Source organism: Rhizoctonia solani, chromosome 12 (assembly GCF_016906535.1).
Source record: "Rhizoctonia solani chromosome 12, complete sequence".
Lineage (NCBI taxonomy): Eukaryota > Fungi > Basidiomycota > Agaricomycetes > Cantharellales > Ceratobasidiaceae > Rhizoctonia > Rhizoctonia solani.
In genome coordinates this window covers 705,359-721,561 of record NC_057381.1, presented here as the reverse complement: position 1 = coordinate 721,561, position 16,203 = coordinate 705,359, and the positions used below count along the sequence as shown (strand labels likewise).

The window sequence follows — 16,203 nt, the reverse complement described above, 5'->3', positions numbered from 1 at the left end:
TTTATCTACGTTTCTCAACCGCTTTCTCGTACGCACCGTGTCGAGTCAATACTCTACTTTCGAAGTCTCGATTGATTTAAGTTCCACATGGGCTAAAATCAGGCAGCTTTAACCTCACGATGCGGGTTTGAGAGAACAAGGTGTGCTCCTGACCGGCCAGCTTGTGCTGACTATCCTTTAACACGCGCCGGCTGCAGGTTCGAGTAGGTTAAAAATGAACTGTCGAAAACTACAAGTGTGGTCACAGTTGGTGCATAGAACTAAGCATAATATATAAGCGATTTTACGTACCATCACTGGGTCTAATCTATGACCTTGCTAGCCAAGCTGGGCAATAACGCGATGATACTGTCAGTGGTGGCAGCAGCTGTAATGCACTATTGGCCCATCGATCAATATAGTAGGTCAATATACACAGAGATTGAAGCTCTTGGGTTTACGGGGCTCAGTTTACGTAGACGCTTCAAAAAAGACGAGAAGTGACGGGATGAATGCTAGGTACTCTACGGGGCCCCAAAAACCCGGGAGCGCTCTGGAGTGCTCGGGTTTTGGGAGCCTCCTCGTTAGGATCCGACGGATCCGGATTGCTCGGCGAGCACTTGGGAGCACTCCACGAGCACTTCCGAGCGTCATACCAAACGCTCCGAATGCTAGCGAGTCCCAGAGATTTTCGGGACCCCGTAGAGAGACAGGTGATCACGACACCCCGGAGACATTCATGCACGCAGTGAGACCGAAGTTATGGTAATCACGTAGGAGGGGTCGATGGATAATTGGGAGTAGTAAACAGGAGGAGGACGATTAGTAGGATTGAGCACTAACAGGGGGAATAAGCACCGTGGAGGTGCCCAGTGACAAATGTGACTTTGACGGGGATGCGTTCAATGATCAACAGAACTGTGACCGATGCTTCTTAGGATTGATGCTCGCGTTGGGTGAATCACCCAAAACCGGCGTCTTGGTTCTTGACTCGAATCACGATCACGCGGGAGTCTTGCGCGCCGGTACGCGAGATAGCTGTGGCATGCACTCCCGTTTCTACTTTTGTACATATGCTCTTAATCCATAACGCATACATTAGGTGAAAAGTGCTGATGCGCTACCATTCAATCTCAGCTCGGGGGAGCAATAATCCCGACTGCGTGAATCCTTGATGTACCGATTTGCAAGCAAGCTGTTTCTCAAAGGGTGCCGGATCCCATTTTGGAGGCAATCAAACATGGATATAGTTAACACATGAGCATTATAGGATGGAGCCCAAAAGCGGAAGCGCCTGATGTGCAAGTATTGGTCTTCTATCAAAGCCAACTTCTTGTCACTCATGGCATTGTGATCGTCGACGTTCTTGGTGACATGATCTACTGACATTGTGATTTATACAATGCACAAGTCTATAAAATGCTAGAGTTGCCCTGCGGCTCCCCTATCTTCTCCACCACCTCATTACAACTCTCGTAAAGATGTCGGAACAAGGGGTGAGTACTCGTTATCGTTTCTTTTGTCTTTGGTGTGCTCATTACCTCCAAGTCTGTTCTGCGTGCTCCGACTCTCTCTCTCTCTCTCTCCGTTTGCGCCTTCCATCGGGAGAGCTCTTAGAATGTGAATTAATTGATCATACAGTGAATTATGCGTAACTTCGGCTCTAGATAACTTTATTGACCCACGAGAGGCGGAGCTGCGCGAGTTGCGCGAAATGGAGAGGCGGATGGCGCGCGAAGCCAAGGAGGCTGAGGCAAAGCTAGCCAAAGGGCAGAAGCTTCACGAGGAGTTCATTGTAGCTATGGAGGCTACTTATGATGGTGACGAGGAAGGCTAGCCTGGTTCCGCAAGCACTGTAAGGCGATCGATGAGTTGTCTGTGATGAGCCTAAAGCTCGAAGAAGAGAAGAGAGTTTGAGGTGGAAAAGCGCCAGGACCCCCAATATTGTGGGGGAGGCATCATCCAGTTTCTGGCCATTGGCGCTTATTTTCAGCCAATCAGCATCAAGAATCCTGGAATCCTGTGATCTGATTGGCTGAAAATAAGCGCCAATGGCCAGAAACTGGATGATGCCTCCCCCACAATAATTGGGGGTCCTGTCACGCCGGATCACTCAATGGCGTCCCCAAAGTTGGCCTAGGCTTTGTTGTCAAATACAGTCACAAAATCCTAGCCAGACATTCTCACAGCATTGGCCCTCAAGCCAACATCTATGACGCGGAAATGCTAGGTATTGCCCTATGCCTTAACAAATCCGTGTTGTTAGCCAAGCAAGTTCAAGCCAAGCAAATCATCATCTACTGCAACAATCAGGCGGCGGTCAAAGCCATATTGTCACTCCAGAGACACCCTGCACAATACGCCGCCAGATTATTTCATCAATACGCCTGACGTTTCCTAGAGAAAGACCCAAACCATCACATCACCGTCAAATGGCTACCCAGTCACTCCAAGATAACCAGGAACAAACTTGCAGATGAACTAGCAAAGGGGAGCAAGACGCTCCAACCCACCCCCACATTCAACAGAACAATCACATGGGCTAAGACAATGCTACAAAACAAACCACTAGAGACTGGAAGAAAGTCTGGGCAGAACACATAACTGCTTGCCCAGACTTGGGAACCTTCATCCCACAACCCCAGCCCTCAAACTGCACCCCATCTCAACTGCCCCACATACCCCTGCAACGTACAATGCCAATTAGTCCAATTCCTCACTGGACATGGCTTCTATGGGGCATACAGCGCTTGTTTCCATCCACACATTGACCCACAATGCTCATGCGGCAAACCAGCACAAACGCCCAAGCACCTGCTCATGTTTCTGTCTGGATACAGAGGGATTCAGACACATCATCACTGAAGCATTGCCAGAACACTCCTGGGAGGAGATTTTTGGAACACTGCTGGGACTGGAGGCAGTATCTGAGTTCATACTGAAGTTGGGGATCAGGAAGTGTAGACTCAGCAAAATATGTGGGGTGGAATAACATGTGATTACATGTAATTGGGGTGTTGTAACATCAGGGGTTTGGTAATGGTGTAATTGGTGTTACATTGTCATAACCTCCTTATCAATACCACTGGAATCGCACAATTTTTCTATTATTTTAGTATTTTTTACGGACTTGATATCTTTTGTTTTTTGATCACGTGATCTCGGCGCTTATTATGCCAAGATGCCGCGCCAAGATGCCGTGCCAAGAGCGCTTAGGAGTAATCCACACTTCTGCGCAGTCCGCAGCACAATTCTCATTTCACATATGTACTTCCTTTCTCACGCGCACAGACCATGTAGATAGTGCGCTCTCTTCTATATATACGGCAGGTAAATTGCTTGGAGAACCCAAGTTGATTTTACCTTGCCTCTTACTCATTAGAGAAGGTAGCCAGCCAGCTAAGTAGCCGGCCCCAGTAGCATTAAGTCACTTACCCCTTTTTATACACCTACCACACCTCCCAGGCCTAAGGCCCCCTTGAAGTAGTATAGAAGCAGTAGACCGCCATAAGTGGTATTAGTATAGCCTTAGATAGTCAGTTTACATAAGTAAGTGTAGTAGTACGGCCTCAAGCGCCTGCCACTAGCGTGTACCCAACCTTACAGTTGGCGTACAACATACATGGTGTTTAACTGTATATCACATCAGCGTTATCATGTGTATTTGTGTAATGGCATGTTATTGGTGTGTTAATACACCATTACCAAACCCCTGTGTTACAACAAAAGCAGTTTTGCTGAGGAGATCTGCCAGCAACTGCTCATCCTCTGTAGGGCCCTATGCCTGTTTCCATACATCCTTACACTGTTCTATACGCCCTTATGGCTGCCCCACCCCCGTCCTTAGGACACATTGCTTATCATGCCCTTATGGCCACCGTGTACCCAAAAGGTATGGAGAGTTCAACTCTGGGGGTTGGACACTAGGAAAAACCGGACCCCAGCACCAGGGGGTTATTTTTGGCTGGGGTTTGGCTTTTTAAATCCAAACCCCCTCAAGGGTTGGACTTTTCTTGAGGGTTGGATGTCTGTAATCCCCAGGGTTGGAATTTCTTGAGGGGTTGGATTTCTGCTTGGGGGTTGGGTTCTTGGTTTGTTAGGGGTTGGACATTTTTGGAGGGGCCGGATTTGTGGCCAGGGGTTGGATTTACATTCTTTGTTGGGGGTTGGGCTTATTTGAGGGGTTTGGATTTGAGCACTGCACTGGGGTTGGACGCATGAATGAGGGTTGGATTTCCAGGCAATTGCTCATCCAGTGCATAGCAAGTGTAAACTAGGTCAAAATCATATTAATACCAATTGTATACCTCATACAAAATCCAAGTGTGCCAAATCCAAACTCCTATCAATGATCCACCAACGCTTGTTGTCTTGAATTTGTCCAATAGCACACTGTATGGTTAGGGCGTCAACCATTCCCCACTTCCCAACTTTCCCTTGTACCATGTGACCCTGTATTTGTAAGCATCTTAAATACCACTGGTGCCTCCAAGATGAACGCAAGAATGAGATATTTTGATCCATCCTTTGACAGATTGACAACACTTTTGGGCTTTAGGGGCAACTTAAACAATATGAAGCTGACCATAATAAGAAGTTGGGACAAAGTTGGGTGTTGCTCTTGGAAGATGAGCAAGTCAATGGCCAGCAGTTCATACTAGACTTATTAAGTCAATATTAATATATATATAAACTAAACATACCCAAACAAATGATACGTTGCAGCTGTCCCATTGTAGCTTATGGTAGCCTTGTGCTTGAATCAAGTTGCCTCCCTGGGTGATTTGCAGTTGGCCCCATTGTTGGAGGGTATCAGGAATCAGCTCTAGAGCTAATTTCTTTCCAATTTGTACTTCATAGGTGGTTGCCAAGTACTTGGAGATCTGTGCGTGTAGTTCAGGAGTTACAGTGAGCGCCTTGGCCTGGGGGGTTAGGAATATTTGGTTGGGATCTAGACATAATTAGTTAACATTAAAACAATAAATGATAAACATACAGTTTTCAAATTTATCACCTTCCCTCATCTCAGTCTTCAAGTCCTCCTTGGTTGATGCTTGGGTTTGCCCAAAGCTGAGCAACATTGCAAATGCGCCAAGCAATGTTTGCATAAGGAAATTGCTGGCTTTTCACCAAGGCCCCAATGAAGCTACAGTATTGCTCCATAGGGAATGCCCAGTAGCCAGGTAGGGGCCCAAGACGCTTGATTGAGTCCACAATATGAAGCAAATAGTGTATATTTGTTGTACACACTTGTATGCGCTCTGGATTGTGCTGGTAGTAGATCCTATTACATAGTTGATATACCATCCAATATGTATATGTGCAAGCATTACTTACTGTTCAAAATCCTCCACCCACTCAATGAAGCCTTGACAAATTTCCAGGAGCTCAGAGCAGTTGACAGCATGGTTGGTGCATTTGTTCATTAGGTTGACTAGACAAACAAAATGAATATAATACCTTGAGTCCATAAAGCAACAGCACAGTAAGTTTGGGGCTGTGTGAGCTGCCCAGCAAGACCAAGATTCAGCAGTAAATGTGAGCAATTTCTGAAATGAGGAATAGGACAGCCAAAAGAAGAAGGTGTTGAATGCAAAGAATCAACACACATGTCCCCCATAGAATTCCAGACAAGCGCGTTGATCAAGTAATCCTCAAATCCAGAATCAATTCCATTGAATTTTTTGTGCCATAAGTCTGCAAGCTGAGGGATCAAGTTTATCCACACAAGATGCATAGCTTTGACAGGGAACAAGTTGGGGATCCAGATCACTACCAAGAGGTAAACCTAACTAGCTATTGCCTAATATAGGACTTATCAACTAGCAGGATCTAACAATGCTCTAAGGCAAAGCCAGATAAGGGGTGGACAAGACCAATAACAGTTAATGCACTATGCTGTTAAGACAGCAGGGATAAGAACCAAGGCAGGGACTATTACACTCAAGGTGCACCTGATTGTATGCCAAGGGTAGGTAGTGTTGGAAGGGATAAGAGGTTGAGTTCTGAGGCTTAAGGCTCTCAGAACCCTCCTTATATTCAACAAGCAAGGGAATAGTATATACAGTGCAAACACAATAACAAAGATAAGGTCACATGACCAGAGATAAGAAAACAAGATCACATGACTAAAGATCATGTGATGAGATTTCATAATAAGCGCTCAGCACCTAAATAGCATAAAGATGCATATATCCAAATCTTCATGAAAATAGCGCATATATTCACTATTTCTTCGACTTAGTGGATTCTAAGGTGGTCACGCCTCTAGGGCATGACAGATTTTAGTTTTGGTTTCAGACAACAGTAAGTTCTTTGCATTGCTTCATGTGTATGTACAGCAGTCTCCCTAACAAAAAAAATTAAAGTCCTGGATGGTATCTAGATCATCCAGGCCAATGGTTGTTTGAGCTGAAGCGCATATAAGATAATGCAGAGCAAATCAAACAAAATACGTACCCAGTTTAGCAACCTTGACCAACAATTGCTCCCAAATGAACAATTTGGGTGGTAATCCATATGTTGCAGGGTTGTATTCCACGTTGTCCATGTTGTAGACACAATTGATACCAGGGAATTTATTCCCATTTTCTTGGATTTAAACAAAGGCAAACAGACAATATTTTCAATCACATGACTTTGGCGCTTATATCATATGCTAAGTGCCAAGCCACATCCCCACCCACGCTTAATCAGCACACATAGCCACCTCCACCTATGACGTCATCATGACACGTCAGTGACACGTATGCATGAGTAAGACCAACTGCAGAGCAGGGTTCTTATTTGATCACGTATTTGATAAAATGTATTTGTAAATAGTTACCCTGTAGAATATATAAGGAGGCCAACCAACCATGGTAACACCCAGGTTGATTACCTCTTGTTGCATCCCACATTGTACAAGGGCCTTACAGCCCAGTAAGTCACTTAGATACACACCTTAAGCATTGTTCTTGCTGTACATACGTAGCTTGTCACTGCCTTATAGCACGTGATTACTGTAGTTAGTTAGTTTGTTGTTGTAGGGTACTTTGTTGCCGCCCTAAGCAGCTCTACTGTATTAGCTACACGGCCACAAGTGCCCGCACCCTTGACGTCCTTACAGACATCTAGGACAGTCCACATCCGCCAACTCATCCAAGTCACTTCCTCCAAGCTCCAACAAATCCAATGGCATCCTTGAGGTATGTGTGCTGTGTGAACAAGAGCCTTTGGAGCAAAGCTCTTGATCTCCCAAGTCAAGCAGGCTGCGTGCTTGCATGACCTGTTCCCAAATATGGGTTAGGTTGAGTTCAGGTGTGGTCTCAAGCTCCAAATGATACAGTTCTGTATCATGGTCTATATCTTTGGGCTTGGGGGGGAAAAGGTCCAGCATGGGGATTGGCTGGGGCTGCATAACTGGGATGGGGGGAGAATTTGCTTGGTGTGCATTGATGGATTCCTGGCTTGAATGCCAGTGTAAGCGTTGTCTGTATAGTAGATTAAATGAATCTTTATTAGCATATAACAAGATTAAATTATTACTTACCAAAGCTTCTCAGTGCTAGGTCTCCTCCTTGGCTTGCCTAGAGGTTTGCAAACTGGCCTAGGCATCCCCTCTCAAACCTGTTGGTGAGACTTGAATGTCTCAGTGGTTACATAATTTTGACAGCAACCGCACCATACTTTCCGCTTATCACCATTTATGACAATAACTGAGGACAGACTGGGGGTAGGGAGCAAACAAACCTTTTGTCCAAGGGCTAAGCGCCGTTGGCTGACATAAGCATTGGGGGGACTTGAGTGTTGGTCAATGTCCTGCCTCCTTCCTCCCAACCATCACCAGCACACTCCCTCTCCCCCATCCTCTCTTGTTTGACTGAATACATAAAATTGTATAATCTGGTAAATATTTATTCAAGTTCCTGTTACCTATTGCTGACAATCTACCAACTTTTGCAATGAAATTCCCGCGCATTCATTTTGCAAATTTCACTCCAAGCCCACAAAAATTGTTCATCTTTTCATCTACAGCCTTATAAAGTGAGTAATAACACAATACTCTCTTTTTTCCATGTATTTGACGTGTCTTAACTCATTTGCAATGCTAGGTATGGTCAATAGTGTCTCCAGCACCACAGCACCTGTTGGCGGCACAGCCACAGATCTACCTGGTAAATAATTGAGATTTCATTTGACTGTTGATTGCTGATAAATCTCTTATCAGCGCAGTACATAAAGGGGGGAAAATTTGTAAAGATTACCTTCCCTGATGGTACCCAGAAAACCGTCCCAACCATCAAAAAACTGCAGAACATCAAGAAGTGCAAGGGGTTAGAAGGGTACATGGATTTTGGCATTGGAAAGACATTCCCCCATGGGTGGTTAGATATCAAGGTAAGTCTCAAACGCATTTATTTGCTTTCTTTGTATTTTTAGCACTACGCTGATTTTGTACTTAGGCCAAATTTTGAAACAACTTGGCGAGTTGCTTGGGAATGTTGGAGTTACCTGGGAGCTAGTCCCTTACAATGTTTGGGCTGCCATCCTTGTCTCTGTGAGTTTTATCTTATTTTATTTTATCTTCATTTTTTTTCTCTATCACACAATGTTTTGCTAATATGAACAATTGCTTTTTTTACAGACTAAGGCCGCATACCCGGTCCTCTACTGCTTCCCAGAGGACTGGGCTGGGAAAGCCTTGATGAAGACCATATGCAAAAACAAGCGTGACACCAAGGCAAATAAGCAAGGGCGGCTACGCGGAGGGAAGAAAAGAAGAGCCCGTGAGGAAGAGCTTGCCAAAGAAGAGCCCGCCAAAGAAGAGCCCGCCAAAGAAGAGCCGCCAAAGAAGAGCCCATCAAGGAGGACCCCGTGGCCGAAGAACCTGTGGATGAAGAACCTGCCAGTACCATTGACCTGACATAGACAAGGATGATGTTGGAGTGCGGTGAGCTCAACAAGGACCGCAGATCTAGGAAAGGTACGTTTGATCATATTTTTATTCTAATTTCTTTTCTAATACAACTAGAAGCGCCGCTGTATTGAGGATTCCAATAGCAAGGATGAACCAGAGGTCAAGCAATCTGTATCCAAGCTCGCACCTTGACTCCGGCCCCAACTCCCACGTCCAACGCTCCAGTGCTCAAGCCCTCTGCTTGTGCATCCAAATTTTCCTCTTGCACGCATAAGCCTGCTGCATCCAATACTCCCGCAACCAAGGCCAAGACCCCACTGCTGCCGCCATTGCCAAGTCCGCCAAATCCTTGCCCATATCAAAGCCATCCCCGCCTCCAAAGGTGCCTCTGGCTACTGTGAAAAAGGCAGGCATTGGTAAGACTACCAATCAACGGCACCAATCACCAAGTCCACCAATACGGGTGCATTGCCAGTAGCATACTGTATATGCTGGTTCTTACACCAACATTCACTAACGGTCTATAGAGTCTCAAGAGGAAGGCTCAACCTGAACCTGGCCCCGGTGTGGAATCCAACCTTGAAACCGCAACCAAACCAGCAAAACCCCCGCCAACCAAGTGCCAAAAGGGCAGCGTACATACCAAAGGGAAAGTAAGTTAACTTTCTTCTTGAGCACAAAAAACTCTCACTGGAGATTGACGCAAGGTGTCCAGGCGCTCAAACTCTTGGGCACAGAACTGCCAAGACGAAGTCTTGCAGCTGGAGAGTGCGAGTGCAAAGAAAGAAGAAATCCACTGCTATAGCCTCCACCTCTGCCTCGATTTCAACTAAAGTCACGGCGGCTTTGAATACTGCCGTTTGCTCCTGTCTCCAAGCCATCCGACTCAGTGCCGAAGCCCCGCCCACCACCACAAGATTTATCGGCTGCGACTTCACACGCAGCCAAGTCGGAAATGGTTAACGAATTCGATTTGAGCAAGACCGTTCCAATGTAAGAGACTTAGAACATCGGCTTTCGGGTACTAACATAGTATTCTTGCAGGAAAACGCGAGCCGCGGCCAAAAAGAAATAACCGAGGCCGGTTCGCGACTCGCTCTCGATTATTTATTTTTTCTCTTTCTCACTGTTTCGTTACTTGTTCGTGTCTTGGACCTCGACTCTATGTGTCTCGAACTCGCTGTACATTTTTGGTGATTTCATGTGTCCTTTTCCCCTGCTTCTGTTGTTTCTCAGTTTCCCCGCACCATGTATCTCCGCACCCCAGGATAGGCTTGTTCGAACCCAGGGGTCGGGTTTGTATTATTGCATCGGACCGTGTATATTAAAATTTAGTATATATCCGAGCATTACAGTATAAATCGCACCCCGGGTTCGGATACCAGCTGGGTATCCGAACCTCGGCGGCGGATTATGAGTACTGTATTCATGAGCGCTAGAACAGCGCCGGGGTCCGGACAATTACCGTGCTAAATAGCCGGCCCCCGGGTCCGGATATTCTTGGGGTCGGATTTTGCCAAAGGTCCGAACCCAAGGGTGGGTTTTCTACTTAAGAGACATCCGTACCCTAGGGCTCGGACTTTAGGGCTCGGACTGTCCGTACCTTTGGGGTATACGGTGGGCCCCTGTACCTGACCTTCATGGTCACCCCGTGCTTACTACCTTGCTTGTCCGATTTCTCTCTTTGCTTTCTTGTTCTCCCTTCTCTCTTATTAGCGTAGTTTGCCTTGGTTTCTTGTGAGTGGTTTGCCTTGTTTCGCATGTAGCTCCTTAAATATGAATCAAAAAAAAATAGTTGTCACGTGAGACATTGGGATACATTTCCATATATAACTAATACGGGAGCTACATGCGAATTAGGCAAACCGCTCACAAAACCAGAACCGAACCGTCAGAGCTACAAAGTAAGACACAGAGAAGGAAACAATTGAGAGAGAGAAGAGGAGAAACAAACAAGAAGGTAGCACGGTCAGAGAAAAGAAAGAGTTGTGTGGCAACGTACAGGTGGCTTAAGGCCTAACTCGAGGTAGAGGCCATATGGGCGGGAATGAAATGGCGGCCTTAGGGGCGTATCTACTACATGATTTGAGCGGCTGCCTGCGGGCCTCCTCGTCTTCGGCCTATGCCCGTCCTGGCAATGAACTTTGCAACTGCTTCGAGACCTGCAAGGGAGCCAAACAGTGTGGGATTGTTAATGTTGGTGGAAAACTCACTGAGTATCCCCCTGTGTCCCGCGTAGCGGGACCACGTGAGACATTAAGAAACTATAGTGCTAGCTGGGCATCGACATACACTAATGACCGATATATATGGCCCTCGTTTGAGACTGGGAGGTATCAACTGGTAGTTGGCAGTCAACTTGGATGAGCCACCTGGGCGGCCTACACAACCCGCACCAACGCTCACGAGAGAAAGTCAAACTCCCAGGCTTCAACCTCCACAAAGTCATAGCCGCCAAGGATATGCCTCATCCTTGATCCTTGACATAATTTCACCCCCGCTACATATGTGCCTTTCTTTGTATTTACTCCTATATAAACACTTGATAGTCGGCTTTGAGGCGCTCAGAGGGATAAAAATGCAAGTAACATCTCAACACTCGTCTGATGAATAATTACAGTATATTAGATATGCGTACACTCATTTGTTCGCAACAAAAACAGCCATAGAATACACACAAAGACTCTCAATCCTAAGATAAAATAAGGAGTCAGCCCAATTCTCAAAACCATAACCGAACACACTTACCCAAAGCTTAATCAACCCATCCCAACTCGCGGTCACAACCTTGCTAGTCTCATGAGGCAACCACTCGTGAGCGATAACCACTTTTTCATGAGCCTTATTAATCCGACTCCTGATTCTCCCCGTCTTCCAGTCCCAGAATACCATGTTGCCCTGTCCGTCTCCGGAACTGACCAGCCGGCCGTCGGGAGAAAAGTTGACTTGGCAGGCGTATCCTGCGACTGTATGTCCTGCGAATCGTTTCTTGCGGTTTTGTCTAAAGTTATCGGTCGAATAGACGAGAATTTGGTTATCGAGGGATTGAGCCGCGAACCATTTTTCTAGTACTGGGTGAGTAAACGAAAGAGGAAGAAGCCAGTATGCTTACTAGTAGGATGCAATGCTACGCTAGGCATACTATGCATGTGAGGCTCCGCGATGTACTTGATGACAACCGGAATATCATAGTCCCACGCGCGGATGGTCTTGTCGTCCGAAGTAGTGACGAACCGCCTGTTTTCGTCAACGAATGTAATCGAGTTGACGGGTCCCAAGTGCTGGTCGTATTCTTGGATGATTTCTGCGGTGTTGATGTCGTACTGCGATACGTTAGTAAATTGCAGAAGTTAAGGAGGGCAGGACATACTTGGATAATCTTTTTGTCTGACATTCCGGCCAGGAAAATGTGTTGTTTATCTTCGTCCGGGTGGAATTTCACGACATGTGGGATCTTGCCGTTTGAGAATGCTTTGATACATTGGCCTGAAGGAAAGTTAGCACTCGAGTGGCTGGGCAGGCTAGGGTGAAGACTTACCTGTTTCGGTATCCCACAGTTTCATGGCCCTGTCAAACCCACAGCTCAAGAAGCGGCGACCGTCATTGGAGAATGTGACATCTTTGACGGCTTTAGTGTGGCCCATGAATGTGCGCAGGCAGTTGCCTTGTTGGTAAACGTCCCAAAGCTAGGGAATGATAAGCCACCGAAAAACCAGACGATAGAAAAGATGTACCTTGACTTTGGTGTCCATACTAGCACTGAGTAGCAGGTGACCAGTGCGAGGGAACAGTCGAATGGCCGACACGGCGCCAGTGTGTCCCGTCCAGGTATGAATACACTCTTTGGGAACAAAACAATCCTGGGACCCAGCATCGCCCAAAATATGTGGTGCATCCGCAATGGGAGGATCCATGTAGGTTCTTCCCTGGTAATCGACCAAATCCTTTCCATGAAAGACACTCGTCTCTTGTTTGCGGGCCACACTCCTCTTGGGCTTGCCTTTTTTAGCCTCTGCCTCGGCGCCTTCGTACTCGTCGTCCGATTCATCATATTCGCCTGGAGCAGCGGCGCCATCGGGAACAGCAACGCCCCTGTCATCGCCTTCCCACTTGGCCCATGGTCCAATATACTCTCCGTCACCATCGACAACGTCGAGGTCCCCTTTTCCCGCTCGTTTACGCTTCAATTCTCGTCGGCTAGCTTTGGTGGTGCCTATCCCATCGAGGGTCTTGAACCCGTTCTTCTCTGCCCCTTCAATGTTTCCCACAAAGCGAGGTGCATTGGGGTCAGTCGAAGGATTGGCTGAATATCCGAGAATTTCGTGTGTCAGATGTTGTTGTCGGAACGCGTGCTCGGTCATCATTTCCTCCTCTACATGGCCGGCCAGTGCATTTTGGTTGGCAAGTCTACGCTTGTCGAATGGGTTTTCCGGGCCTTGGACGGGGCGCATCATTTCTTCGTATGGGACATTTACATTCATCTGCACATCTGTTGGTCGGAGCACGAGAGAGGTTTGTGCTAGGGGGTCCTATATATTTATTAGCATTAATCTATGAATAGTCTATGAGACATACTTCTGCCAAAACATCGGGAGCAGCCTGGGCTTGCGGGACTTGTTCAGCATCAACACGCGTGCGCTTGGACGACGGCTCTTCTATGCGCTTGATCCCAAATGCGTCAGCCGCATTCTCGGCCGCGTTGATCTCTTCATCTGAAGATTCGTAACCACCCAGCATTTTACGAATAAATTAAAACAACAGATGAACTAGGTGGAGATAAATGTAGGCCAAGGTGGTTGTCGTTGCACAACTCACTACATGATCACGTGTCATGGCCACACGTGACAAGCTCTCACTCTCGCTCTCACCCATCCTCGACGTGGACCGTCGATACCATTTACTCCTTAGACAGACTTATTGGTGAATATGAAGCTGTTTAGCTTCGCCTCAGCTCTGCGCTGTTGGGTCTAGCCAGCGCATTTGAGCTCAAGATTTCCGACCAGGACGATTACCGCCAGGCATGCTCCGGAATGTGGGGTGGTGACAGTGCTTATATCAAAGGCTAGTTAATTCTCGTGTAATTACGCTAGAGTAATAAACTTGTGATACAGTAACCTATGATCCCGCCTCGCGCGGTCAGGTAGCGATGGTGATCTACGAATGGCGTGACGCGCGGTACCTGGGCATAGACACAGAGCCAGACAATTACCTCGTTCCTGTAAGCGCCCTTGCTCATACGCATATCACCAAGCTCATAGGCTATTTAGAAAACCTACGTATGCACACAGACGCAGTCCGTGCCAAATTATGTCCCGAAGCCCAGCTGGAAAGTTCATCTTGAACCTCAAAGGCGCATCCCTTGAAGAGATATCCATTGGTCCGCCAGCGTCGGATTCATAAGCTCAAATTCTACAGGTTCTAGTAATTCCACGGCTCCCGCGAGTGGTAATTCGTCGGTGCGTCTGGTTTTTGGAATAATCCAGCCGGAAACCCCACACCTCCTTCGTCCGAGTGGGACTCACCGTGGCGTCGTGGCTAGCTCTTTCTCCCATCGCAAGGCATGTCAATACGATTGTTCCAACTGGCGTTCTTTGGTACAAGGAGCCTATATTGTACCAAGTGGATAAGAAGGGCTATTACTGCGTTGGTATGTGTTTCTAATCATTCAGTGGAGGCATATCTCATGCCTGTTATAGCCGCTATACCGATTACTACAGGTGCCACAGCCGACACAGCAGTCCATGCTTCATTCACGGGTCAAGTCTTATTCCAAACGTGTTCCATGGCAAATTGGCAGCGACTGATTATCCCAAGATCAACGTAAGCTTATTTTTCCGATTTGATTACCCATCTTAATACATTAGCTACCAGTTCTACATGGTCCTGGCATTGGTGTACTCATCCTGGCGGAGTCTGGGGGTTCTTGTGCTTCAGGCATCGAGATGACCTCTTGCCTCTTCAGGTATGAGTTCGGCTTTCCTATGTTTCTGTCGACTAATTAGATCGGGTGTAGTACTATATCTCGTATCTGGTCGGATTCTTGGTGATCGAAATGACCGCCACTTGGGGTATGCCTGTGCTCTAGTAATTGATCGATCGGGAGAGCTGAAAGGGGCATAGCTTACTACAGATACTTGAATTCGCATCATCGAGGAACAGCTACAACTATGTTCTTGGCTGTTGGTAAGTTCAAATTGGACGCTTACTTCCTGTTTATGCACTAATCTACAAATGATCCAGTGGCCATCCTTGACGCGGGGAAACGCACTTTCTTCTTCCTCTTGCTCGTTGTCTCCCTTGGGCTGTCGGTTGTGAGGGAGTCTCTGGGACCGGCTATGACTCGCGTCAAACTCCTTGCTGGGGCGCATTTCGTTTTTGGAGGTATGTCCATGCGCTCACTAGGTCCTTCCTATTGTCTGATGAGCGGCAATGTCGTTCAAAAGTACTCTACGCGATGGGAATGGTCGAACTTGAGCTTGAGAGCGCATCTGCGTTGTTACTTCTCATGTTTGTCATCCCTCTCAGTTTCACGCTTTCTGGATTCTTGTTGTGGATCATGTACGCTTTGAATGGTGCGTTTTTATGACCTTCCGCTAACTACGAATATACTAAAACAAAATTTGACAGGCACAATGGCCGAACTGGCAGACCGCAAACAAACCTACAAATTGAGCATGTTCCGTACCCTCTATCGGATATTACTGTGTGCCGTTATCGTGATCGGAGCATTCTTTGTCGTGTCGAGCATGAGCTTCTCGAATCGATTATGAAGGCAAGTCCTTTCGTTTTATTTTCTCCGACTCCCAATCGTAACCCTTCCATTTGCAGACTATGCACCCGAAACATGGGAAACCAGATGGTATCTCCTCGACGCATGGCTCGCAATCCTCTACCTCGTTGTCTTTACAAGCATAGCCTTCCTCTGGCGTCCGACTGGAAACAATCGCCGACTTGCCATGTCTGAGGAACTAGCCCAAGATGAAGACGCAGCGGGCGAATACGATCTCGAGTCCATGCGTCCCGGTGGGTTGGGCGGACCGAGTGAGGAGAATTTGGCTGGTGGGAATGGTGCGAGGGCCCCGTTGAGGCATGAGGATGTCGTTTTTGAGATTGGAGACGAGGATGATGACGATGATGGTGCTGGACGGAGAAGGGGGGGGCTGGGGAGAGGGAGGGGCTGATGGGGATGGGAGGGTGAAGGACCGGAACGATTAGGTGTGTCGTTCACACCCGATCGGGTTGAAAATATATGCGCTTTGATTTGGTCTGGACTCCTTGAGTGAACGGAGCGGAGATTTGTGCTTAAAAAAGTTCGCCTTCATACA

General features: G+C 47.1%; 5 protein-coding genes across 5 annotated transcripts; 3 read left to right on the top strand and 2 right to left on the bottom strand.

The window, feature by feature from the left end:
* Window positions 1–1,236: 1,236 nt before the first annotated feature.
* RhiXN_11461 (uncharacterized protein) lies at window positions 1,237–1,816 on the top strand (the record flags this gene model as incomplete). The annotated part of the gene is made up of 4 exons (XM_043331276.1): window positions 1,237–1,329; window positions 1,406–1,475; window positions 1,528–1,599; window positions 1,647–1,816. The coding sequence occupies 4 exons, from the start codon at window positions 1,237–1,239 to the stop codon at window positions 1,814–1,816; spliced, it is 405 nt and encodes a 134-aa protein (XP_043184786.1).
* Window positions 1,817–3,974: 2,158 nt separating this feature from the next.
* On the bottom strand, window positions 3,975–5,060 carry RhiXN_11460 (uncharacterized protein; the record flags this gene model as incomplete). Its single annotated transcript, XM_043331275.1, has 6 exons — window positions 3,975–4,133; window positions 4,184–4,252; window positions 4,294–4,431; window positions 4,457–4,636; window positions 4,683–4,930; window positions 4,976–5,060. 6 exons carry the CDS (start codon window positions 5,058–5,060, stop codon window positions 3,975–3,977), a joined length of 879 nt encoding a protein of 292 aa, XP_043184785.1.
* A 3,005-nt stretch (window positions 5,061–8,065) lies between these two features.
* RhiXN_11459 (uncharacterized protein) lies at window positions 8,066–9,711 on the top strand (the record flags this gene model as incomplete). The annotated part of the gene is made up of 9 exons (XM_043331274.1): window positions 8,066–8,135; window positions 8,189–8,303; window positions 8,351–8,358; window positions 8,424–8,518; window positions 8,606–8,850; window positions 8,895–8,944; window positions 9,184–9,341; window positions 9,406–9,531; window positions 9,586–9,711. The coding sequence occupies 9 exons, from the start codon at window positions 8,066–8,068 to the stop codon at window positions 9,709–9,711; spliced, it is 993 nt and encodes a 330-aa protein (XP_043184784.1).
* A 1,853-nt stretch (window positions 9,712–11,564) lies between these two features.
* On the bottom strand, window positions 11,565–13,615 carry RhiXN_11458 (pre-mRNA-processing factor 17; the record flags this gene model as incomplete). Its single annotated transcript, XM_043331273.1, has 7 exons — window positions 11,565–11,570; window positions 11,627–11,943; window positions 11,991–12,201; window positions 12,249–12,364; window positions 12,417–12,564; window positions 12,613–13,407; window positions 13,454–13,615. The coding sequence occupies 7 exons, from the start codon at window positions 13,613–13,615 to the stop codon at window positions 11,565–11,567; spliced, it is 1,755 nt and encodes a 584-aa protein (XP_043184783.1).
* Window positions 13,616–14,024: 409 nt separating this feature from the next.
* RhiXN_11457 (uncharacterized protein) lies at window positions 14,025–16,076 on the top strand (the record flags this gene model as incomplete). The annotated part of the gene is made up of 12 exons (XM_043331272.1): window positions 14,025–14,096; window positions 14,146–14,171; window positions 14,362–14,525; window positions 14,575–14,698; window positions 14,750–14,840; window positions 14,892–14,946; window positions 14,999–15,061; window positions 15,119–15,259; window positions 15,322–15,450; window positions 15,506–15,581; window positions 15,651–16,015; window positions 16,072–16,076. The coding sequence occupies 12 exons, from the start codon at window positions 14,025–14,027 to the stop codon at window positions 16,074–16,076; spliced, it is 1,311 nt and encodes a 436-aa protein (XP_043184782.1).
* Between the last annotated feature and the right edge of the window lie 127 nt (window positions 16,077–16,203).